At 31.1% G+C, this 25,730-nt stretch overlaps 5 protein-coding genes across 9 annotated transcripts in view; 2 read left to right on the forward strand and 3 right to left on the reverse strand.

Annotated features, from left to right (window-relative positions):
* LOC111420900 (zinc finger protein 541) overlaps positions 1 to 14,144 on the forward strand; it is a 158,564-nt gene extending 144,420 nt beyond the window's left edge. For 4 of the 5 annotated variants that reach the window (XM_023053953.2, XM_071197289.1, XM_023053954.2 and 1 more), the window contains 8 exons: positions 726 to 920; positions 975 to 2,707; positions 2,762 to 2,958; positions 3,019 to 3,311; positions 3,362 to 3,679; positions 3,731 to 3,799; positions 5,006 to 5,181; positions 5,842 to 14,144. In XM_023053953.2, the coding sequence (XP_022909721.1) occupies positions 726 to 920; positions 975 to 2,707; positions 2,762 to 2,958; positions 3,019 to 3,311; positions 3,362 to 3,679; positions 3,731 to 3,799; positions 5,006 to 5,181; positions 5,842 to 5,962 (3,102 nt within the window). In that variant the 3' untranslated portion in view covers positions 5,963 to 14,144. Of the gene's footprint in view, positions 1 to 725; positions 921 to 974; positions 2,708 to 2,761; positions 2,959 to 3,018; positions 3,312 to 3,361; positions 3,680 to 3,730; positions 3,800 to 5,005; positions 5,221 to 5,841 lie in introns of all 5 variants that reach the window. The other variant, XM_023053956.2, reaches the window with a different exon arrangement.
* Positions 14,145 to 15,379: 1,235 nt separating this feature from the next.
* Positions 15,380 to 16,679, forward strand: LOC111420924 (odorant receptor 49b-like). The gene is made up of 3 exons (XM_023053994.2): positions 15,380 to 16,291; positions 16,397 to 16,552; positions 16,620 to 16,679. The coding sequence occupies exons 1-3, from the start codon at positions 15,380 to 15,382 to the stop codon at positions 16,677 to 16,679; spliced, it is 1,128 nt and encodes a 375-aa protein (XP_022909762.2).
* Positions 16,680 to 16,697: 18 nt separating this feature from the next.
* On the reverse strand, positions 16,698 to 20,728 carry LOC111420970 (odorant receptor 13a-like). The gene is made up of 5 exons (XM_023054072.2): positions 19,990 to 20,728; positions 17,263 to 18,100; positions 17,099 to 17,203; positions 16,891 to 17,046; positions 16,698 to 16,836 (listed from the first exon to the last, which is right to left on the reverse strand). Exons 1-5 carry the CDS (start codon positions 20,724 to 20,726, stop codon positions 16,768 to 16,770), a joined length of 1,905 nt encoding a protein of 634 aa, XP_022909840.2. The 5' UTR covers positions 20,727 to 20,728; the 3' UTR covers positions 16,698 to 16,767.
* Positions 20,729 to 20,867: 139 nt separating this feature from the next.
* Positions 20,868 to 23,276, reverse strand: LOC111420971 (putative odorant receptor 92a). Its single transcript, XM_023054073.2, has 3 exons — positions 22,737 to 23,276; positions 22,416 to 22,676; positions 20,868 to 20,935 (listed from the first exon to the last, which is right to left on the reverse strand). Exons 1-3 carry the CDS (start codon positions 23,196 to 23,198, stop codon positions 20,879 to 20,881), a joined length of 780 nt encoding a protein of 259 aa, XP_022909841.2. The 5' UTR covers positions 23,199 to 23,276; the 3' UTR covers positions 20,868 to 20,878.
* A 491-nt stretch (positions 23,277 to 23,767) lies between these two features.
* On the reverse strand, positions 23,768 to 25,144 carry LOC139430336 (odorant receptor Or2-like). The gene is made up of 5 exons (XM_071197156.1): positions 24,399 to 25,144; positions 24,247 to 24,349; positions 24,115 to 24,195; positions 23,882 to 24,061; positions 23,768 to 23,827 (listed from the first exon to the last, which is right to left on the reverse strand). The coding sequence occupies exons 1-5, from the start codon at positions 25,142 to 25,144 to the stop codon at positions 23,768 to 23,770; spliced, it is 1,170 nt and encodes a 389-aa protein (XP_071053257.1).
* Positions 25,145 to 25,730: the final 586 nt, after the last annotated feature.

Consider the following 25,730-nt stretch of genomic DNA (forward strand, 5'->3'; position numbering starts at 1 on the left):
AATTCGAAAAAAATCTAACTAAAACAACAAAATAAGTTGGATTACGTTAACTACATAGAGAATTTCGTTTAATCAGGTCATCGTTAACTTAACAAAGGCAATAACTCGTCGTCGTCTACCTTTCTAACCGAATAGAATATCGATCTAACGTAATTATCAAGCTCCGGTGAGCTCTTCAGATAGTTGCGGAGGGTAGGAACCGTTGGGTTCCCGGGGGTCAAAGTTCGCCAGGTTCTCACAGCAGCATCCCAAGGGAGCGCAATGCCCTAATCTTGAGCGAGCAGGTTTCCCGTTTCGTTCGCGAACAAGTTAAGAAACTATTAAAGAGGCATTCGAAACAAAATTCCACTGTCGACTATTAAATTATTTCGAGCGTAACCTTCTTCACCATTTCTTTTAAAATAAAATCAATTTGTCATGTTTCAAAAATTAAATGTGACGTGGTCCAAAAACTTTAACTCTTCATAAAACTAGAATGTAAGAAAGGGGTTGCTGACCATTGTGACGTCATCATCTCATTTATTAAAATTACCCTTTGGGGTAACTATTACGTTGAAATCGTCAGTCTAGAGCTAGATTTGGTGATGTAAAGATAGCTTGCAAGCTTTTCATCGTTAATAAGTTTTAATGGACTTAAATAAATACTTGTGGCAACAATATTACATAAAGAAGGTTAATTAAAATTGCTTAAATTAGGGTGGTTTAAAAAATTTATAAATTTTCAGAGTCAAAATGCGTCAATCAAACCATCATCTTCTAGTCCACAATCCAAAGTTACCAGTACAACCTCCCCAGGGAACAACGCCAGTTCCTCTGGGAAAGATCAAAAGCCTGTTGAGTGCAATTTGTGCCATAGAAAATTTAAGAATATACCTGCTTTAAACGGTCACATGAGACTTCATGGTGGATATTTTAAAAAGGTAAACACTTTGTAATTATTTCAACTACTTTTACGTCTTTTTAATTCATCTCAGGATACCGATAACAAAAAGAATGAAAAGAAAGATCCAAACGGCCCACCTCTACAAACAGCCAGTGTGAGTGTACGGGCTCTCATAGAAGAAAAGATAATAAGTAAAAGAAACATAAGTTCCTCTTCGGATGATACATCATCACCAGTTAGGACGTCAGCTCCGCCTCTATTTCCTCTAACAGTCCATTCCCCAGTCACATCTGGAACCACATCAGAGGCGGATTCATCGAAAACTTCTTTTGCAGTACCCGCGCCTCCTCAATTGAGTACGGTTGTAGAAAAAAGTAGAAGACATTCCGATGCGGAAACCTTCACGGTCCCCAGGACTCCGCAACAGGACGCCGATACTCTGGCGGATCTGATACTCAACAAAAAGGAAAAAGTTACCGTTAAAAGAACCACTTCCGATCCAGGCCAATCAACTCCTCAAATAATCCAATTCCAATCTGGCGAAGCGTTTACTTTGGGGGTCACCTATCAACCGGATGACGGTTATCTTTCGCCGAGCCTCCACGATGAAGTTTTCACCCAAGTACAAGATACAATGCTCCTACAAGGTGTCGATACCCAACAACTCGCTTCCATTCAGTTTCAAAACATCGAAACTGATAGTCTTCTTCAAGATCACCCGGAGCAACAACTTCAAGAAATTTCGTTGGATGATTACAATCTACCTGACAGTGTAACGGATTCGCCTTCTTACCAATCAACGCAATCGGTGACCCATCAGGATTTAAGGGCGGTGTTGGATTCGCCACTTCCGGAAAGCTTGGCAGAGTTCAGTACTTTTCATACCACCGGAAGCTTGGATATTCCATCGCCGAGTTACCAAAGATCTCCAGCTCAATTCTCAAATTCACCACATCCTTCCATGGCGGCTCAAAGTCCTTTGCAATCCCCTCTGGTGAGACACGATTCACCAGCTTATACATATCCAACACCACCAGCGAGTCATGAGGGGCAAAGTCCTTGTTTTGGACAGAACACGATTCTTCCAATGGTTTCTCCAAAACAAGAGTACATCAAAGACATCGATCAAAACAATCAACTATTAACAACGGATTTCTTTTCCACGACAATGTCCAGTTCGGCAGCCGTTGAAGAGGCTTTAGAAGAAGTTCTTCCTGGTGAAAGTATAGCAGCTGATGATTTGTACTCGTCTCTATCAAATTCACCTCCACCTCAATCTCCTCTATCGATTGGTTTAACTCCCGTGCCTTCTCCTTTATCTAACATCCCAAGCACAACTGTTCCATCACCTCACACTCAAACAAATTTTACATCAACAAACAATATACATTGTTTTCCTTTACAATCTCAAATGATGCCAAATTCAGACGATCCCTTGCTTTCGAGTAGCCCAAAAGATTTTCCGACGAAGAAGAAATTCGAATTTAACGGAATCCCATTAAAATTAATCAGCGGTAATGCTATCATCGACAGCAACTTCACCGGGATCCTTCTTGATGCAAATGGGGAATTAAAATTAATACAAACCGGTCCGAATGCATTTCATACCAAAAACATCGTTTTGGCGACTCCTCATATTATCACCCAACTTCACAATAATCATCCAAGCAAAGAAGAGGATGCAAATAAAAAAATGGTTCCACCTGTAAAACAAATTATACAAACCGTCGTTCCCACAGCAACAAAGCAAATCATTTTAACGAAACCGAAAGATGTTAAAATAGAAACAATGAAACATGAAGAAGTCTTTTTAAGTCCAACAACGTAAGAAGTATAAAATCGTTTACGAAGCAATAATTGAGGTTGTTTAATTTTTAGTATATCCAGTAATTCTACAAAGAATCCTCGGAAAAGGCCTCGATCTGAACCGCTACAACTACCTATTTTACATCAATCAAGATTAAGGGCTACAAGAAGTAAACCACATGGTTCGTCGAGATTTACACCATCTCCCATTTTAAACCCAAGTCGACCCGGAAATGGGTTGTATTGGAATATGAAATCTAAACCGATTGGTAATAATAAACCAATTATTAATTTCTTAACAAATTATTGGTGTGTTTTATTAACTTTAGATCCAGAAAACCAAGAAACAACATGGACCGATCCTGTTCCAGAAACCGACTCTACACCACACATAAACGTTGGGTCACATTTCCAAACCTTATTACCTCAATGCAGACCTTTGGATACTCGGTATGTTCAACAACCGACTAAAGAAGATCTTCTTTGGGATCCTGGTATAAATAAATCAAAAGAAGAGGTCGAAATGTATTTTGATTTTGCTTGCTGCGCTGCTCTTCCTGGCGGTGGAAGAAACCAAGAGTACGCAATGCACGTTCTCAACCTCTCCGATGGAAATATCCATGTAAGAAATTAATATTTGGTTAATGAGTACGTTTAAAACGAAATTTTTAGGAAGCAATGCTGAAATTGATGCAACCGACTCCGTCTCTGCCTTCTAAAAACCCCCTTCACGACTACCACTATTCAGAAACTGAAAAGTGGTCCGTCTTGGAGACCGATCTCTTCCAACAAGCTTTATCAAAGTATGGTAAAGATTTCGCAATGATATCCCAAGAAATCGGATCGAAATCGATGAAACAATGCGTCGAGTTTTACTATGTTTACAAAAAGATGTGTAAAGAGGATTATAAGGTAGCTAAACAGCTTAGAGAGAGATGGTCAAGTGCTGAAATTGAAGAGAAGCAGTTTGCCGATTCAAAATTACTTGGGGTAATTAAAGTGCTTAAGAATTCTTTATTGTTTATTTGTTGAACATTTTAGATTGCAGACTCGGGATCACCTATAACTGAACAAAGAAGTTTTCCGTGCGAATTCGTGGATTGTTCTGCAGTAAGTTTTAATTAAATTAAATAGTCTTAAGTAAAGTATAATGTTGTAAAGATGTAATCTCAAAAGTTTATTTTAGTTGGCGTTGTCAGAGCTAAAAGAATATACATTAGTTGAGTCACTTTTTAGTCCAAATACAATACTATTACTTCATCATACGGTGTCTTTGTTAAGTGGTATTATTAATGTACCACTATTAACTTTGCGTCAGCTCATGGTCCCATAAATAAATGGGTAGCTTCTACTGGGCTAAAAGCCCTGATTACAAAGTTGTTATTTATCGAGGTTAGAAGAGAAATTGATTTGTTGCGGTTTGTGACTTTCTGGAGAGACGTGGAACTAAACGCTAGATGTGTTCTAAAAAGAGATAGACGGGTCAATTGCCATTCTTCATCTGCATGTCGAACGCTCTATAATAGCAAGTAATTACAAGCATTTCTGATCGGGTGCAAACACATTGAAGCGGTCGAAATATGATGGCGTTGTTTGATATGTATAATTCGAATCGCGGGTTTCCGACCGGTCAGAAACACTTGGAACAAAGCTATTAACTTCAAAGTAAAGTAAATCAATGGTAACTATAATTTCTTGTCTGACCAAATCGATTACATTTAATGAGCGGTAAATTACTGAAACACGAATTGTTTGCAATTTCACCTCTAAACGACTTCGTTTTCGAAAAGGCATAAAAATCCGCAACATTATTCTGATTTATGTTGTCAGGACAGAATGATGTACAAAGTCTTGAGTCTCACTATATAGCCATTTATAGAAAAATCTTGAGAATAAGCAGGGTGAGCAGAACAAACCTGAAGATATTAGAAAGATTGGAGAAAGAAAGAGAAACTGTCAAGACAATTAAAATCATAAAACTGCAAATCTTGGTCACATGCACGTGGGGAGAAAAACAAACTTTTACAAAGTATTGTTCAAGGAAAGATACGAGCAGAAGAAGTATAGAAAGAAGGCGCATATCCTGGATGAATAACCTAAGACCTAAGAATTGTTTAGAGCTGCAACATCAAAAGTAGAAATTGTCTAAAACATTACATTTTTTATTTTTATCAATCGGTATTGACAATTAAAGAATACTATAGATCACGTTAGTTAATCATATATATTGTTAATTTAATAAGAGTTTAATTAAAAAAATATTTATTATGAACATATTGTACGTTTCATTATGAATTATTTGTTTATCTTTTTTAGAGTTTTAATTCAAAAGCAGCCCTAAATGGTCACATTAGGATACATGGTGGCAGCGTGCGTAGTAATTGTCCGAATACGACATCCATCCAAGAAAGAAAGTTAACGTTGGTCACCTCAAGCAACCAGTGTCACAACAGCGAAACGATAGAAGATTATCCGTGTAAGATATGCGGGAAGTAAGTGTCTACAAATTCACCAATAGCATAGAGCCTAAGGTAAATTGAATACAGTAGGTGTGTAGGTGTATCGCTTTCGTGCTAACACCAAAAGATATATAAAATACCAACAAATACTACTACAACTCTGTTTACCGTCAAAAAATTGACTACATCAAAAACATGAAAGCCTCTTTCTATATCTATCCGACTTGCGCTAAAGTAGCTATCAACATCCGATGGACGGATTTTTACAATTTAGAGGTACTTACATTTTGGTTTTGCCCTATTTTCCGTTTTACTGCCTACTTTTATTCTTCACCAAAAATCTATACAAAAAAGATTATCTATACATTTTTTGATAGTTTAGAATGATTTAGATTTAGATATAGATTATAGTATGGATGATCTTTTAAATTTACTGTATATATAAGGATAAGCATGCTCTCTTAAGAAATTTTCCGAACGTTTTTATTTGAAGTATCGCTATATACCACACACAACTATTAAAAAACCACACTGTACATAAATACCTATAGTACATATGCTGGTTTTTCTTTCTACTGTACTAACAATCTTAATTTCTATACTATCTATTTAAAAAAAAATATCTTAAATAAATATGTTAAAAATTAATTACAACAATCGTTTCTAACATCATCAAAATGATTTATGTTATAGGATATTCACAAAAATAAAAAGTAGAAGTGCTCATATGAAATCTCATCGGATACAAGATGAAGGCAGACGTGGTTTTTATTCCTTCGATCACGCACCAATCAATAATTCCTTCGGTACTTAGCGTTCACCCGAGTCGTCGACATCGACGGTCAGCGTCCATCATCATCGTCATCGTCAAAAACCTAAGCAACAGCATCGGCAGCAATCAAACGAGACTTCCGGTCGTAGCGTCCTCTACTTCCTGGTAAACCTGGCGCGATCCGACGCGAGCACATGATGAGTTTTCTTCTTTTTTCCTAACCACTCTAATAAAAGATGTGCGAGAAGAAGGGAAATTTTTTAGATTTGAAAATAATAAAGTAACGGTTAGATATGAAATAAGAAAGTGAGATATAAATAAAAAATAATGAGTAAAAGATGGAAAAAAGAAAAATATTTATATTTATTACTTAAAAAAAAAGAAAAAAATTCAAATTAAAAAAAAATTGGGGTTGTGTTTCGTTATGCCGCGCGTAACGACAGTGCCTTCGAGATTGAGTGAGACAAAGAACCCGGTTAAAGAAGTCGGTTAAAGCAGCTCTACGTCGGTGTGCTACGAGGTGTGGGGGTGATTTTGTAAAATTTTTGGGAACGCTTATTCCGGAGCGAAACGTCGACTTAAAAATGCCAAGGTAAATAAATAATCAAAGATTTTAAATCAAATTTTAGTAACTTAATCAAAAAAGATTAAGGATAATACCAAAAAAGACATTAAAATGCCAAATAAAGTGCAGATACCTCTGTTTTTTCAAATTGTTTTTCGTTCTTGATCATTATACAAATTATTTTAACTCTGTTGTTTAAACAATACTCATCAGAACTGTTCCTAAAAGAAGTTTATAAATCATTAATATTTTTTTTAACAAAAACGTTTAATAAAATCAAAATTGGTTTAATATAATGAACCAATTAGGAACAGTTTTGATATTCGTGTGGCTGTGATCGTCCCCTTAAAAACACCCTCGCCCCCAATTTTTCTATACTCGTACTTTAAAGGCGCTCTAATTAGTGATTAAAACTTAATCAAAAAGAAAACGTCGATCGTCGATATTTCGCTTCGGTATAGCGTCGTCAGAAAAAGAAGCCTAAAATAAATCTACGAAATGAATTAAAAAAAACATGAAGACAAACCGCAAAGCAACGAGCAATAGTAAAATGATTTTAAATAATCAAATATCATTATGGCCATAATTAGATATTGAAATATACGTATTATAAATAAAAAAAATAAATTAAAAATAATAATAATAATAATAACGAAGTGGTAAGCGCAAAAGAAACGTTTGCTGGGGGCCTCTTGTTTTATAATAGTAAAATTATAAAGAAAAATAATTTTAAAAAATATATTAATAATAAAATATTAATAATAAAATATTTATAACACTAATGAAAATAAAATTTTCAAGGGTTTGCTCAATAATAACGTATATTTTAGATTACAAAACGTTTATCTTTTTTAATTATAAAACAGTTTTAAAAAGCTCGAACAAAAAATACAAAAAACTGTCTATGGGGCCCCGAGGGAATGATTAAAAAAACATGATAAATAAAAAAGGGGCGCCGGACCCCGTTTACTCTGTGTTGTGATCTTTTTAAAAGTCTATTACTATGAATCTATCTATATATATATTAATACTTAATAATAAAATAAATAAATATTTGTACATGTTATGTATATGTATCTAGAAAAGATGAACAAAAAAAATAAAATAAAAATAAACTCCCGGTCGCCACTGAGGGCGCTACGAGTGCGATCTCCATGAAAAATTCAAATCGACAATCCCCTCAATTCGTACCTCTAATTATTCTATATATTCTTCATTAATCTTCGAAAATCTTTCTTATACATAAACAAACTTATTTTTCATTTTCGCTTTCTTCTCTGTGTTGTAATACTGCGCGATGGCGAAAACGGATATTATTATTAATTAAACTGTTTATTACATTATTACTTAGACCGACAAAAATTTGATGACCTCTAAAATCACTTTAAAAACCTAACATTGATTCTTAATTTATATGCTTTAATTTTCCATTCCACGATTTTACCCTCATTTAAAGTTTTTATTATAAGACTTTTTTTTTATCATTTTAAGAAAGAAACATTAAAATTTTAAATATTATTAATAGATTGTTTAAAAGTTCCAAATTTTGTCGGTCTATGTTATTATTAGTTGTTAAGGTGCTTTCTCGATGTTCGTTTTTAAATTTATATAAAAAAGGTAAAAAAAAATAATTATTAAATGGTATAAGCGATAATAAAATAGTTAAAACGATAAACGTTAACGCGACAAAAAGACAACGGTGGATGTTTGAATGTTATTAATCGTGAATAAAAAAAACCTCTCACTTTGTATATGTATTACAAATAAAGAAAAATGTTTCTGTAAAGGAAAGAAACAAATTATTTGTAAACGTTGTAATATTCGAACCCCGATAGATTTAAGAAAAAAACTGATATGAAAAGTAAAAAAAAAGATGGCGTTGATCGCGCCTACGTTGCGCCCTCTTTCGGCGGACTACGAACTGGTGCCACATATGTTATACTGTAGGTATCAGGTGCTCATTATTTATCAATTAAATGGTTGTTGAATTTATGTGCCCCTGGATGAACTCTAAACGATGAAACAAAATGATTTTTTTTGTTAGATATATTTTTTTTTAATTTGAAACGCTTGTGCATTATAATTTTATAAAGCTTTAAATTTTTACATTGCTTACGTTTATTGTATTCTTGTTAGCTTTTTTTATGATTAATAAATAAATCTTAAAAACTAAATTTTATAATCAAAAATTAATGTTAAAATAATACTAGGATTGTAAAGTACAAAAGTGTTATTAAAAAAATGATATTCTGGAAGAAAAATTCCTGAAACTTTGCTCAATTCTTTCTACAGGGTGATTTAGTAAAACAACATTATTGATTTAAGTTATTAATCTAAAATTAACTTAAGTTGAAATATTATATCACTTGAAAAAAATTTAAATAATTAAAATTCTTTGATGTGTAAATTATGTATTTAGGGGCTATAAACATCTTTTATGATATTATAGTTTTATGGTAATGATGCTGCTATCTACTATCTGTGAAGCACCTCAAACCACAATCACTCTATATTCATCACACATAGCATAGATAGTTAATAATACTTTGAACATTTCGTAATTATTCTATGCTTGTTTCTATCACAAAAGGTGCACGTCTTATTTTTAATACGAGCATTTTTTGGAAGTTCTGCAGTAGATGTTACATCCCCCATACATTTCTCCATTGTTCTTCTCAAAGTAGTTATCTCTTTTTTGCCCGAGAATGGTTCGATAAGACTATTATTAGTATCATATCATTGTTATAATAAATTACCATTTCCTATCTGTATCTACAAAACTTAACTAATAACTGATGAATTAGATTGATTTTTTGTTATTATAATTTGTTTTTTAGTAAGAATTTTATCAAGCAATGTTCCAAGAATATTTTTGGACATATATATGACCTGGTTATGGCTTCTCATAAAATCTCGGGACTTGCATAATGAACTCTCCACCCTACATTCGTAGTATATTTTACATACTGTAATGTAGTGTCCACACTCACCTTCCTAGTATTGCCAAATTCATTCACATCTCATCTTTTTCGTTACTGTTCAATTCTTATGGGTATTAACCACATATGCAAAAATTGTTGGTTATTCAACTAATTTAGCACACTTTTTATGGTAACATTTTTCTCGCTGACTACATTTGTAAATGCCATTATCTTTGAAACTTGTTTCTTCTAGCTAGTTGCTAAGGTTTTATATGCGTTTAGAGTAGTAATATTTACACCTTAATTCATTTTGCCATTAGCAGTTACAAGATTAAGGATAGAAAGACATATTGTCTAATAGTTTTTACCAGAACTTACAAATCCAGTTGGAGTACATGATGCTGTAAATCACGGATGATGAATACATTACGTACCATGCGCCAATTTTCTTAGCTTTGGGAAATCTCCTCATTGTAATGAATGCCAGAAATGAATCAGAAACATTTTGATATGTAAAAACCTCATCAATTTTTGTTTTTAGCAATGAATTTTTTCTTAAATCTATTAAATTACTAATTTCTAGCCTATTAAATGCTCTAATTTCATTCAAAAATGTCGCAAACTCTTAGTTATAACGCATTTTTTATTTAAAATATTCTCATAACACACCGTCATGAGTTTGTTGTAATCTAATTGTGATTCTCTTATTTTACCACACAATGACTTCAAACTGACAAGATCTTTATAAAAATGTTTAACTATTATCTTAATCTTATTAACTTCATCTAAAGCTGTAGTTCCAAAGTCTTCCAATTGCTGGAATACATACTGAGAGAGTGGCTTAGTATACGAGATTATATCAAGTTGGGGTGCAATATTTAGAGATAAAGCTTCTTCGTCAAAAAGAGCAAAGATTCGCAAGATTTAATTAGTTCCACATATACCATATACATTTTTACACAACTTCTTCTAAATGCTTACGTGATAGCTTGGAATCCGATTTAGTTCAATGTCTATCAACATAATTCTTTATAGCACTTTCAGAAAGTTTTTGATTAACTCAAAACATCTCTACTTTAACTTTTCATATATTACTAAAGAAATTTGTTGTGATAATTTAGTATCTACATCAGTACAGCATTTGCTAAAGCTTACTGTATGCTTCAAAAGCGCATGTATAGTAAGAAAGCAACATAGGGACTTATAATATTTTGAGGTTATACCCACCATATAGCGGTTATGTTCTATGTCATCTACTTCTGGGATTTCGTCCCAGAAGTATGTATCCGTTGGTATAAATACAAATTTATCGGTAGTCTTTTGTTTTAGTGTTGTTTTTTGTTGTCAAATTTTAGATAAGATGTCTCATGAATCAATCAACCGAAAATTTTTATGTATTATCTACCTAATCAGAGTCATCGTAGGAGTTTTTGCCAACAAATACAACCGCATTAAATACAACGTACTACTTATATTGAGCAGTAACATACTTAATGATTTAACTATACAGATTTAATCAGTCAATTACATTGTTCGATGTAGCACCTGAGGTATTAAATATCTCAATGTTATAATTGAAAAAGTAAGGGTAATAGAACAAGTTTCAAAATCTGCAATAAAATAATTAAAATGCAATTTTGGTCTTCTTAAAACTAGGACTATCTGCTTTCTTCTTGATGTGTCATGCTGCAAGTCATTTAATAGATTTACGCCAGTTACAGACAGGTTGACAATTGAAGTTGTTTTCTTGTCACTAATTCTCGTAACCAAGGAATGATATGATGCGATCACCAAAACAAACAATCTAGAAAACAATCCAGAACAATGTAAGCGAAAATTGCATAGGTAATGTGTGGACATAGTGAAATTGAAAATAACAGTAGGTGGTACTCATCATCGTTAACTCTGGATTAATCCAGAGTTAACATTTGCTTAAGCAAAGATTAAGAAAGTAGGAGTTCTCAAAATTTTCGGTCTCTTTGAAGGTATGAACATTCTCTAATCAGATACTTTTGATTTTAAATCTGCCGCGTTGTTTTCCTGGTCGACATCCTTTGCTCATTAACGATGTGACAAACATCTTCTGCACTTCATTTGTTCGTTTTCATTTGTACGTCCGATATCTTTGAAATTTTAGCAAACATTAAATCAGCTTATATTAGAGGAAAGGTGTTGATCTCAAGTTACTTCTACTTTCTCTGCATCTGATATATTCTTCCGTTAATTAATTCTTAAGGCACTATCTGCCAAACTCTACTTTGGGTTTCTTCTGCGTTTAAAGTCTAAATTGTATTAGGTTCGTTACTATAGCATATCACCGTAACATTCATTTGTAGTACTCGAAAGACATTCATATCTACATTAGTACAACATTAGATTCTTATGATCTGCAGCCTGAACTTTAGCTTTCTCAACATAGATGAAAATTTTGCTTTTTATGATAGGAATTTTCAAGCAACCTTAAAGCCCGACGTGGTGAAGTGCTAGAATATGTCGGCATTTTAGTTTTTTTTTAATCCAGATTTAACTGAATCACCCTATATTATAGTTATATATTATAATTTTGTAAAAAACTATTTATCGGCCTATATAAAATAACAATAAATTTACAAAATCTTCATCGTTTAGTGACATCCAAAGGCAACAACTGTGTTATTATGCAATGTAACTTGACACTAGTGACTGTGTGATTATACGAACAATCATTCAATAAACGTAAATTTTAAAATTAAATAATGAAAAAACAAAAACGAAATGAATCGAGATAGAGGTCGAGGAAATATTATTTTTTCTAAAATCAAAAAGAATGAAAAACCTTTCCAAAAATATTATTTTAGCTTTGTATCTTATTTTCCCTCACTTCCAAAGGTATTAACTTTTTTTACTTAAACTTTCTTCTGCTAATTTCTTGACTCGCGTGTCGTGTGTGCCTACTTCAGTTGTGCCAACTTTACAGTTAAGCTAATTACTCCTAATTAATTATTAATGCATTCACAAAGAAAAACGACGAGAAACTTAAAAAGTTGATTAAAATAAAAAAAAACTCACAAAGCTCTCTTTATAATAAAAATAATAAATCAGTGTCACGTCACATGTCATATTTAGTGTAATCGCTTGTATATTTGTAAATAGGCCATTTATTAGTTTTTATTGACCGTTAATAACAAAAATTATCTCTCGATTATTTAATGTATAAAATCGACGAAACTTTTATTTCGTAATTTGTCGGTTTTACGAATTCGTTCGCAAAGATTTTTAAAAAGAATGAATAAAAAACATGGATACTAATTTCTTTTACCCCGACATCCCCGCATTGTCGCTCTCTCAGCATTCTTAAATAGAATTAAAAAATGGTATAAGTAAAAATTTGATGAAAAAAATTAAATAAATAAACATTTTTTAGGGGGACGTGTAGTATGCAATAATAATCTATTTAATTGTATAATCGCGTGTACATTATTAATGTCATTCTCCCGTTTCTATTTGATGAATACAATTAAAAAAAAAATAAAAAAAAAAATAGAAAAAAGTGTGCATACTCAGTCATTTTTAAGATTTTATACGTGAAATATTTTCATACTATAAACCGAGAAATAAATATTGTTAATAGATGAGTAGAAGGAATTGTTCAACGTCACCAATGCGAAACCGGAAATGACTGATTATGACGTCATCAATGAACAGCTGCATCGCTTTTGCCGTGTTTTTTCCATATTTGTTGATATGTCGATAAATATGCCGTTCCCTTATTGTACCTGAGCGTTTAAGAAAAAGAAAAAACATACAACATACACAGAAAACACAAAATGTACTCGAAACTCAAAAAAAATACTTAATTTTTTTAATTATTAATTATTAAGAAGATAAACAGATTTTCGTTATAATAAAACTAACTTTCGACTTTTAGGTTGTAAGTATTATTATGATTATTATTAAATTGAGGTTCAATAATAAGTGAACAAAAAAAACCAAAAGAATGTTGTGCTCATTTTATAATAAAAATAAAAATTATATTATATATAAAAAATCATAGATGATATCAAAAAAATAAGAACAAGAAAAGAACTATACAAAAATGTCAATATATTCTTAGCTCAAAAATTTTTTATAAGTATACAGTATGAGTTTTTCTCTTTCGAAGTTTGTAATCTAAGGTTATTAAGGAATAATTGTAATAATGATGTCACGAGTGTGTTCAACCTGAACAGATTTTCTTGGACTTGTTATAAGAGCGAGAAAGTTTATACAGTAATTATTAAAAATTATTAAAAAAATTTAATGAAAAAGTTAATTTCTCAAACTCGACAATCTTTTCTAGTCACGCCGGCTTCCGTCATTTCATTTCATATCATTAAGAAAAAAAGACGAAGTCGAGAAAATCTGTTGTTGTTTAATAAATTATTAAATTTAATTTATATTACTTATAAGTGAAGAAGAAAAACTATTCTTTTTTCAGTCATGTCTACTTATTTTTAAGTTTTAATCAATATACTTTTTTTTCTATATGATTATAATACGCACACACTTTTAGACTTACGATATTGTGTTGACTATTAATTATTATTGATTAAATTAATTAATTAATTATTAATATAATTGTTTTGTTTGACTGTTTTAAATGAATATTTGTTGTTAAATTCTGTCCAAAGATTTCCAAACGTATATATATAAAATAAAAATGTATATGTATATACTTGTATTATATGTATGCACAATAAAAAATGGCGTTGTACTTGTATTTCTTTTTATTAATTCTCTTTTACTGGTTTGGTTCGTTGAAAACAAGATTCGGTTTCGGTTTCAGCCAATTTTGGCCAAAATATGACTTTTGGTAATGTTTCTCTTCCTGCCAAAATCAACCGAAACTTTGTTTGTCTAGTCTCGGCTAGTGTTTTTCTATTATTGTATCTGCTTTAGCTTGCGCATACGGAAATTTCATCTTGTTTCAAGCAAAAGTATGTAAAGAGCGAAAGATTTAAAACGAGTTGGGATTTCTATGACAAAAACACTGCAAAAGTCATATGTAAACTTTGCAAAAAACTTTATCCTTTGGGCAGTAACGAACCAAAAAAACAAACAATACATGGATTGAAGCAACTTTTATTCAAATTTCACAATTTCAAGCGTCGACAAAATTCTTCACAAATGGATGAGAAAAAAAATGAACCTAAGGTAAAAAATAAAGATGTGACATACATTAATAATAACAATCAAATTTCATGCAATGTATGCTGCTATACTCTATAGTGGAAAGTACTGCTTTTAGATATTTTAATTTAGCAGATCCAAACGCCAATTGGGTTGTGCAACGTGTATGGCGCTTTTTGATTCAATAGATTGTTTATCTCATACTTTGAAGGCATAGAAACAGCGATAAATAGGTGCAGAAGGAGTGAACAAGCGACCAGAAAAGTCACAGATTGTCAAAATCATTGCGGACCCACTCTTTACTACTAAACATAGAAGTGCGGTGGAATAGCATGTGAGTGAAGCAAACAAAAATGGCAATTAAAAATGGGATGTTGATGAGCTGTATGAATCGAATATAATGCGACAAAAGTTTAGTATAGACCCCTCCAGATAATTATTTTGAAAATCGATTACCTACATACTTTTTTTTAATTTTTAATAGAAAGTAATTTTGCACAAAGTTGAATTATTTAATCTAGCAATTACCTTTGCTTATTTCCAATCGATTATTTTTAAAAATTTATCAAATCTAAAAAAAAATTATTAATTATGCATAAGCTTCAATTTCTATAAATATCCGTTCATTTTTTCGAGTAAATACACTACAATTTTATTTCTTAACAAGTAAAACTTATTATTAAATCACAAATATTTAATTAAAGGGGAATAATTAATTCAAAGGAAACGAAGAGTTTTCCCTATTTATTCCAAACATATTAATTAAAACAGTTAATAATAAACTACCTTACACACAAATTTGCTTTAAAAAACTCTCTGTTCAACATGAGTTATAGATCAAAAGATATAATAATAACCGTTAAGTGGATGTTAGAAGTTGTGGGGATTTGGCCAAGACAAAATCCAGATTTAATCTATTTATTAAGAAGATTCATTACAATTTCTTTGTATTTATTCATCTATATTTGCAACATTTTAGAAATTATCTTAATGTACGAAGATATTTTAGCAGTATCCGAAGTGCTCTATGTAATGATTTCATTAACATCTTACGCTTTTAAACTTTTCGCTATGTTCACTAAGAAAACATTAATTTATTCGCTAGAAAACGACATCGAATCGAATATTTTCAATCCAAATTCAAAAACACACGATGAAATACTCGAAGAGAACGTATTATTTATCAGAAAATTAGTAAAAATGTATCAATTTTCTGCAGTTTCAAGCGCCGGTCTTTTTGGAATCTTTCCTTTATTAGCAAACAAATCTCTACCGATACGTTTCTCTTACAATATAGGAAATTTCAAACCGATCATGTTTGCTTTACAAGTTATTGGACTCGGAGTTTGTGCCTGGTCAAATATTAGCTTGGATTTATTGTGTACTACTTTAATGGTTGTTTCCGCTGTACAATTCGATAGTTTAAAACATCGATTGGTTCATGGACCTACAAAAAATAGTTCGATTCAACAACGAGAAGATGATTTAAGATATTGCATCCAACATCATTTAGCCATTATAAATTATACGAAGAAAGTGGACAAATTATTTTCGTTTGCGATTTTAACGATTTTCTTGGGTGGGATGGTCGAAAGTTGTAACAGCATTTTTCAAGTTTTTATTTTATTGGAAACCACGTTTTCTGCTATGCAATTTGTTCAATTAATTACTTATTTTCTTGTGATGTACGTTGAAATGGTTTTATATTGTTGGTTTGGAAATGAAATTATTATAAAGGTAAATTTTATATAAATACAGTAAAACCTTGATTGAGGTTGACTGATATTAATCGAGGTTTTACTATACTAAATTTTTTTCTTGGTAGTTACTTTATTTTTGTAGAGTTTAACAATCATGGATGCTTGTTATGAAACTGAATGGTATTCTTATAGTCAAAAGTCAAAAAAGTCGTTAATTTTTATCATGGAAAGAGCTAAATATCCTCTTTATATAAATGTTAGTAAATTTACTGTTGCTTCGTTAGTAACTTTAGTTGCTGTAAGTATAAAATTTATTAAAATAAAGTTTTTACTAATTAATATCGAATTAAATTTGAAAAATATAGATTACTCGATGGTCTTATTCAGCATTTACTTTGCTGAGAAGAGTCTATGGAACTCATTAAAACAACACCTGATTTGGTTTGATTATCTTTACTTTAGTAGTAAAAATGATTTTAATTAGTATTTTTTAGGTTCACAACATTTTCCAGCTTACAATAAATTCATTTTTGCAGCTAATCTTTGTAGCAGTGTGAAATAAGAATAGGACCAGCGTATTATCTGGAAATAAAAAGTAATAAATAAGAAAAAAAAATAAATTTTTAACTCATTCACCGTAGAAAACGTTATCAAAGATAAATTAGTAAATTTGCAAGCAGTGATTTCAAGAGGTCTTTTTGAACGTTCCATAGTAATAAATAATAATTTACGAACTCGATTATCGCACATGTACCATTTAGATAAATAGCAAGCACCTCCAATTTCCACACTCTGAAAATCAAAACTAATAAATTCGCTTTTAACGCATCCTTTTTATTGATACCTTGATGATAATTTCATTTCCGAACCAGCAGTACAAGCTTAATTGGCTCATCATAGTAATAAAATAAACGACCAACATAAAGAATTGAGCAGAAAAAGGAGTTATCTAAAAAAATATTGATAAATCATATTTTTGTTATCAACAAAAAACATTTTTAATTTTACTATCAATAAAAAAAATCCTGTGTTACAAATAACAATAATACTACCCATTAACTGGATTAAAATACTAAAAGAAAACACCTTCTCTATTAAATTAACGTACAAAATAATCTTCGAATGATGCTGAATACAATTTTTTAGCAATCTAATCACCTCTTCTTGTACAACCATTAAAATATCGTCATTTTCAAAAATTTCAATTTTCTTGAGAGCAATCTCATTACAAATTTCGATTTTATTTTTTAATATGTCCAATTGCCCAGCCGCTAATCCCATTAAAGAAGCACATAAAGTATCTAAACACAAATTGTTCCAAACCGCAATAACCATAGCGGTCATTTCAACAATATAAGCTAAAACCAAGTATTTTCCGAAATTAATCGGCACTGGCATCGGCAATGTGCCATCGACAAAAAAAATCGATGCGCTAGACAAGACGACGCAAGTACAGATCATTATGTAAAGCTTTGTTAAAAAAACGGTGAGCTTGGTTGTTTTTTCCAAATGGAACTCGATTTCTTTTGGATACGAAGCGAAAATGGGATCTTTTAATAAATCCATCATTTCTAAAAAGGGTTTTCTTCCCATAAGAAATCCGGATAATTTCAAGAAATACGATGAATACGATGTTGATAGGTACAAACCTTCCGCCAACTCTTTAAAATCGACGAAAAAATTTTGCATTATCATCCCAGTGAAAACCAGAAAGAAAATTGCCATTGCGGCGACCCCCCTTAGAATATACGGCGTGGTAATTTGTTTTTTATGCCAATAACCCATAAAAGACAACATTACTTCTTGAATATGATAAGTATTTAAAATTAGTTTAGAAGCCATATTACTGAAATTGAGTTAAATTAAGTGAGAAATGTTGGTTTATATAGATTTTTGGTTAAATTGGGGATTAAATATTCTCTTTTTCAATTGTATTTCTAATTAGCTAATAACCCAATCAATTATTTCCACTGCAATTATGAAATTGCTGTTAAGTACAGGATTAGTTCTGTTGGAATTTTCTTTGATGTCAAAGTTTTTGAGTATTATCGATTCGTTCATTTTGCGAGTAATAAAAAAGTAATAAAATTTATCAGTGAATAATATTGTTGATGATAGCTTAAATTATTAAAATTTCTCTTTCTGAAAACGAAGTCAATTACGTAAATCTAGATAAACAAGTAAGCTGAGCTGAATTGCGGAGCTAATGCAATGCAAAATTTGCTTGGAACTGAAAAGAATTAACAAATTAACTTACATTAACAACTGATCTTGCGTCGGATAATTAACAGGACAATATTGAAGAAAGCTACAGACGATGTTGAGAAATGTTCGGGACGATGTTAAGATATATCAGTGACAAAGGTGGATGTCTGGAACGATGTTGCAAAAAGTTGTTGGATGAGGACAAGGAAAATGTGAACAAATACCATTGATAAAGAGGGAAACCAGGGACGAAAGGCTAAGGACAAGGTTAAGGAAAATTAAGGGCTGTGTTAGGGAGATAATGTTAATGAATACCAGTGACAAAGGAGAACACCAAGAAATATGATGAAAAAGGGTCAGGACTATCTTCAGGGACATGTCAAATGATATTTAGGAAAGTTAAGGACTATGTTGAGAGACGTAATGAATAATGTTAAGAAATGGTATTGGCGAAGTGGAAAAATATAAAAATTTAGTTTAGGAAAGCTAAAGACAATGTTGATCGAAACTGGTAATAATGTCATAACGTTATTGAGGCAGGTTTGTGGATGATGACATAGATAATGTTGAAGTAAGCCAAGACAATTTTGAATAATCTAAAGGAATATCAGCAACAAAATGGAAGACCAAGCACTATGATGAGAAATACTCAAAACTATGTTGAGGGATACTTGGAACGATGTTTAGGAAATTTAAGGACTATGTTGAGAGAGGTTACGAACGATGTTAAGAAATTCTATTGACGAAGTAGAAGAAGATCTAGGATGATGTTGAGAAAAGCTAAAGACAATGTTATATATCCTCATTAAAATTTATAATATAAGACATCTACAGTAATTCTATAACATTTTAGATCTTTTACATAACTTTGTTATGAACTACAACACTTTTCGCTATAATAAGAACAATCTGACCAAACTACAATGTGCGAAACAACGACGCCAAGCCAATCTAAATTTGTGATGAAAATTTGATTTTTACCAAGGCAAAAAGTGAATAAGACCATTTAAAAATCTAAAAAATTAGTTATGCTGGTAAAAAGAGACTGTTAAAATGGTGATATTACCGTTCCAAGAGATGATAAAGAAACGTATGTAAATTTTAAAGCTGTAATTCCTATAGGTTTTTTTGCCCTTTCCATTAAAGTGATCATAATTTTTCTAAAAGAAGGACTACACCTGTACCAATCGCATTCGTAACATGAATTATTAATTTGACTGCTTTTATGTAATATATCGTTAGCGAACCAATGATACATCCAAAATTGTGCCAACACTCCCAGAAGAAAAACAATGTCTAATAGAAATTGAAGAGATTTTGGATCAATCTGGAAAGAGAATCATGTAAGTAAGTTAATTGGCGCAAATGTAAAAAATACAATATAAATTAATTGTAAGAGTGTACTACAAAGTAACACCATTCCTGATGTGTATTGAAAAAATGCTGTAGTTGTAAACATATCTTCAAGTTTCTCAACGAATCTAAAAAGAAAATTGTTCATAACTTTCTGCTTTACACTAACACACTTACTTTATGATAGCTATATGTAAACGAACACATTTTTTCATTTTATTTATAACCAATTGGTCAAATTCTTCAATACTATGGGAACCACTTCTTATATCGTTTTCAACTTCTTCAACGCACATCGACAATTTAAGTCGTAAAGTATCAATTTGGCAAGCAGCTACAATCATTAATGTAGCAAATAAAACATCCAAACAGCTAATATTCCACCCGGCTAAGCTCAAAGCCAACGTTTGATAAGCATGAATAACGTAATGATAATTTCCGAAATCGTATGAGAAAGGAATAGGCAAATTTTTATCATCAAAAAATGGAAACGTTCCGTAAAAAATAACAATTCCAAACACCAAACCCTTGAAAACTCTGGCAATGCCCAAGGAAGTTCGAATTGCTTTTCGAATCGGTTCTTTCAACGTTCCGAAATTTTCGTTGAATATTTTCGAATCCATATTATTTAAAACATTCAAAAATTGTTTTCTTTTTGTTGTCACCGCTCGTAATTTAATTAAATAGACCAGGTACGGTATAGCCGTACACAATAATTCATTCATAATTCGTAGATCGTACGTTTGATTCAAACCTTCTAATGTTATCATAACCATCAACGACATCGACGTTGTCCAATTTAATATTATAAAACAAAGTTGTCGTTTGCTTAAGTTGCGTTTTGGCCACAAACCAGTTATGTTTAACATCCACTTAATCGTTGTTACTGTTTCGCTACAATGTAAATTTTCCATTTTCTATTTTTTTACATTTATTTGGTGAAGTACAGAAAAGTGAATTATATTCGAGAGGTGGGATTTGTTTTTATAACGGAGAAAATTGTGTAGAAGTAAACAGGTGCATTGTCATTATCGAATTATCGAAATTACTCAATTTGCAACATTTATTACTGTTTTAATGCGGTTCTTACTAAAGCGTAGATAGAATAAGACCATTTAATAATCTGCAATTTTTGTTGTTTATGGTAAAAAATATGTATAGAGAGTGTTTTTGAAGTGTTGCAAAGAATAATTTTCTTTTTTTAATTTTAAAATGAAGAGTGATTTACAAAAATTATTCTTTCAATCCACACTAAGTAGATATGTATGTACAGTTATGTTAGTAGAGATTGTAATTTAATCAAAAACTATAATAAAGCATGAAAGGAGTCAACGTAGTCGAATAGACGTAGTCAGAATAAAGAAAATCAGAACATCAACAAATGAATAGAAGAGTGCCATTTGTACATGGAAGCAAAATAGATGCTCAGACAGAAGATGTTAATCATTGGGAACAATTTTTGACATCAGATTTTTCAGCGTTGAGTTAACTCGATTATGCGATATTTAGGACATTTTAATTGTTTATAATAACAAGAAAGTGCTTCATACTTTGCTATAAGCTCCTCACAATGTAATATGATATTATTTTTAATATTCCGAATTCTACTGTTAATGTCTATACTCAAAGTATATGTATACAAAACTTGTAGGTAAAAATAACTTGATTTAGAAAAAGCTAGTTCTAATGTATTTCTTTCACTGAGTTATTCAAAACGGTATGTATGATACAACTAGCATGCAGTCAGTGCATATGTCAGACCAGTTTTTTTATGTATGTTAGGATTAATTTGTTCAGTTTAGAATCATCTACTTCTTTCTACAACAGAAATTGCTATGGTAGCATTTTCTAGAGCTTTAGCTAGTAAACATGATTTGCCGGCTTTCATTAGTATCGTTTAGCTACTATTTCTCTAGAATTTTTTCGAAGCTAGAATATTTTTTACTATTTCCAGAGCTTTAACAAATTTGCAAAAATCATCCTCATCGTAAACAACAATTATTACTTCGGGTGGTAAAGATGTCGTTGAAAGAGCTATTCCGCGATCTACTCCAAACATAGTTATGTAAGGTCACTGTTTTATGCCTGCATAATACCTTTCGTTTTTCATAAATTTAACAAACCCTTGGGTCAATCTATTATATTTTCAATGTCTTGGTTAGCACGTACTACAGAGTCCTGACATTGGCTATTCCTCGGTTTTCTGTATACTAACTTAAGTTCTGGCCATTGACTTGTATTTTATCTGGTTAACATATTTGATTAATACATATGGTTAAAAATATATCATTTAACAAAATTGCTTTGTCCTAAGTTAAAGTAGTTAATCCCACCTTCGATAGAATTGAACAGAGCTATTTTGATGTGGTGTCACGGACGTGGCTCGTAATGAGGCAGAAGTTATGCGAAAAGATCAGTTTCGAGCCAGTATCAATATTCCAGTCCGATGACATATAGAGCAAGTATGATTCCATGCTTGGCTGTCTGAATGGTGTTTCAGTATGTGGAGAAAAATTTGATTTTTACTAATTTCTTTCAATTCCTAATACACCAGACCCATAACTGTACATACATATAAGATTTAAAAAAGTGTATTAACTCACCACTAATAAAGCTGTTAATGAAACCGATGTAAATCCACCTGCACTTACTGCTAAAGGCTTTTTTGCTCTTTCCATTATGATAAATAAAGTTCTTTTATGCTTAGTTGGACATAAATACCATTCGGAAAGATATGCTGATTCGATTATTTTGTCGCTTTTAACAATAACTTCATTTCCAAACCAACTGTACATAGTCATTTGAGTCACCATTGTTGAAAACAACATTATCGTCATTACGAATTCAGTTGAACGAATATCAAGCTTTTATAAACATGAAAGAAAAGAAATATTTGGGTTTAATTTTTTTGTATTTTAACTTACCAATAACGTTAATTGCAGAACAATATTACAAACAATCGGCATTCCCAAGAAGTATTGAAAAAATGTGATAAACGAAAACATGTTGTTAACTTTAGCCACAAGACTAATAATTCCATCGTAATGGATGACGCATTCTTTTAGAAATATTCCGACGTTTCGATCGAATTCGTGGCGATGATAAGAAATTTTTCGTGCTTTCGTAGCGAAATTTTGTAATCTTATGCATAAAATTTCGAGTTGTGCTGCACAAATTCCCATTATCGTTACAAAAGTTAAATCTATGCAGCTCACGTTCCATGCCGCTATTGTAAGTGCAACAACTTGGAAAATATGCATTACGATCTTGTATTTTCCCAAATCCAGTGAGAAAGGAATCGGTAGATCTTTATCGTCGAAAAATGGAAATATAACGTAAAACAAACAAACACCACCCATCATAAATCTAAATGTAATCGACATCATTTTAGTTACTTTTAACACTTTTCTTAGCGGATTATTTTTAGAATCTGGGTAGTTATTAAAAATTTCCAAACGGATATCTTTGATTATTGCTAAGAAATTATTTCGGTAATAAGTTGCTGAAATTATTTTACTATAAGCAGTGCAAAACGGTAACATTGTACATAAAACAACGTTCATTTTTGTTATACTATGCGAGACATTTATGATTTCTACGAATAAAATAACCAAAATACACACAAACATGGAATGATTCATTACGGTTATTAAAACATCTTTTGTTGTAAGATTTTGTTTGGGCCACATCCCCGTTAGACTTAACATTTTTTGAATTGACTCCATTGCTTCTACACAGATATATCTTTTTGCCATTTTTTTCTTTATTATATCGGTACAAACAAAAATAAGAATTAATGTGTTAAGGAATTTTCAACACGTATTTTATATGTGATGTGGGAAAGAAAATGGTGGTGTAATGATGGATAATTTTCTTTTGGGTGTATAATTTCATCAAAGTTTAATTTCCTCTAATTTCAGTTAATGATTGTTTGGATTTTTAACGTGATTGATTTTCAATGTTCAGTATACATGGTTTTTAGAAGCGTAAAAATAGAATAAGACCATCTTAGTATCTAAAAAAATCGGAATGTTTTACATAATTAAAAAAAATTATTATTTTAACTTACACCAACTAATGACTCTAAAGAAGCATATCCAAATTTGCTGGCTGTAACAGCAATTGGCCTTTTAGCTTTTTCCATCATTAAAAATAAAGATTTTTTGTTCGAAGTGTTATAGTTGTACCAATGGCTCATGTAACAAGCTTCGCCCAACATGGAGCTCTTAAAAATCAACGTATTAATCAACTAGAAATAATGAAAAAATTTATTTTTACTTTTGTTATTATCTCATTTCCAACCCAACTATACAAAGCCAATTCAACAAAGACCGAGCAACAATAAAAAATTAATTGAAAAAATTGTAAAGTGAAAGGTTTGACCTGAAACGAATAAAAATATACAAAAAATCTTTAGCTATAAAGAAATCTTACTATAATCACAATTTGAAACATGCTGTTACAAAAAACTAAAGCTGTTGCGAAATATTTAATAAAAATTGAAAAGGAAAATAAATCATTAATTTTTTCAGTAAATCTAAAAAGATATCTAAATTTATTAAAACCAATACAAAAAAGAATCTTACTTAATAATCGCTTGATGGTGTTTACCACAATCTTTTAGAATAACTTTAATATTTTTTTGAACAACTTCTCGTCTCTCTAAATCAAATTCCATATAATTTTTGTGAGTAATTCCAATTTCTTCGAAAACCGTGGATAATCTTCGTCTCAACAAATCAATTTGTCCAGCGGAAATTGCCATAAAAGTGGAACAGCAAACATCGAAAGAAGTATTGCACCAACCAAAAACGATGATCCCAACAATTTGAAAAACGTACATATAAATGGTTTTATCACCCAAATTGTAAGCAAAAGGAATGGGTAAAGCTTTGTTTTCGAGTATTGGAAAAAGTAGGAAAAACGAACAGCACATACACGTTGATAACCGAATAAATTTTGCTATGTTTGTTATCATCCCGAACATTTCTTTTAAGATTTCATCACGTCCTTTTTGTTCTTGATTAAAAATTTCGTCGTAAATGTATTTTTCTGTTTCTAAATATATAGATTTTTGAAATATAAAGGCATACAATTTTATGATGTACGAAGTGGTGTTTAATGTGATGTATAACACTTCCGATAAATTCAAATAAGAATTATAAACTTTGATTATTTGTAAAATCATTACCGAGAAAAATCCAAGTGAAATTGTACATGTTATAATCGTTCTTAAAGTGTAAAGAATTGAAGGATTTTTCATTGGCCAAACCCCACAAACCATCATCATCCATTTTATTACCTTTGTTGCTTCCTCACAATGATAAACCATGATTAAATGTTAAAGAGGATATGATAATATTTCCAGTTAAAACTTGAATTTATAGATGATGAAATTAATTAGTGAATTAATTAATATTTGATTCATTGTATTAGTGGAAATGGAAATTTTTAATTTTACATATTTAAACGGTTCCAAATTGAAATGATGGATTAGGATGGAGAATAATTGCGCATTATTAAACAAAACAACGCTGTAATTACGGGTTTAATTATTCAAAACGTGCTATTTAGTTAAAATTGTTCCTAAATACACGTTTTGAAACAACGTGAGTAATATTTATTATGAAAATTTCTACAGATGTTGTATTAGATTTTTTGGTAACAATTTTTTATTTTATTTGTCTTCATTTCTTTTTCCAAATATGTATATGGGATATTATGTGTGTAGTTTTATTTGCCTATTTCTTTCTCATACGATTTGGGAAATTATTGTCACGTTATCTATGCTTATCAAACGTTGGTTTTGAGCTTAGCCGGGTGGAATATTAGCTGTTTAGATGCTTTATTTGCTACATTAATGCTTGTAGCTGCTTGATAAATTGATACTTTAACACTCAAATTATCGATGTGCGTTG

This window comes from Onthophagus taurus, chromosome 7 (genome assembly GCF_036711975.1).
Source record: "Onthophagus taurus isolate NC chromosome 7, IU_Otau_3.0, whole genome shotgun sequence".
Lineage (NCBI taxonomy): Eukaryota > Metazoa > Arthropoda > Insecta > Coleoptera > Scarabaeidae > Onthophagus > Onthophagus taurus.

Bases quoted from the DNA above. Each gene is read 5' to 3' on its own strand.
- LOC111420924 (XM_023053994.2), top strand. From the start codon at position 15,380: ATGAGTTATAGATCAAAAGATATAATAATAACCGTTAAGTGGATGTTA. The intron at 16,292-16,396 runs GTAAATTTTATA...TTATTTTTGTAG, and splicing joins GAAATGAAATTATTATAAAG to AGTTTAACAATCATGGATGC. The intron at 16,553-16,619 runs GTAAGTATAAAA...TGAAAAATATAG, and splicing joins CGTTAGTAACTTTAGTTGCT to ATTACTCGATGGTCTTATTC.
- LOC111420970 (XM_023054072.2), bottom strand. From the start codon at position 20,726: ATGGAAAATTTACATTGTAGCGAAACAGTAACAACGATTAAGTGGATG. The intron at 18,101-19,989 runs GTAAGTGTGTTA...ACTCAATTTCAG, and splicing joins TTACATATAGCTATCATAAA to TAATATGGCTTCTAAACTAA. The intron at 17,204-17,262 runs GTAAAATTAAAA...ATATTTTTTTAG, and splicing joins CAGGATTTTTTTTATTGATA to ATAACTCCTTTTTCTGCTCA.
- LOC111420971 (XM_023054073.2), bottom strand. From the start codon at position 23,198: ATGATGTCGATTACATTTAGATTTATGATGGGTGGTGTTTGTTTGTTT. The intron at 22,677-22,736 runs GTAAGTTAAAAT...TGTTTATAAAAG, and splicing joins TTCTGCAATTAACGTTATTG to CTTGATATTCGTTCAACTGA. The intron at 20,936-22,415 runs GTGAGTTAATAC...CAAAAATTGCAG, and splicing joins CATTAACAGCTTTATTAGTG to ATTATTAAATGGTCTTATTC.
- LOC139430336 (XM_071197156.1), bottom strand. From the start codon at position 25,144: ATGGTTTATCATTGTGAGGAAGCAACAAAGGTAATAAAATGGATGATG. The intron at 24,196-24,246 runs GTAAGATTTCTT...TATTCGTTTCAG, and splicing joins TGTTTCAAATTGTGATTATA to GTCAAACCTTTCACTTTACA. The intron at 24,062-24,114 runs GTTGGAAATGAG...CATTATTTCTAG, and splicing joins AATTGGCTTTGTATAGTTGG to TTGATTAATACGTTGATTTT.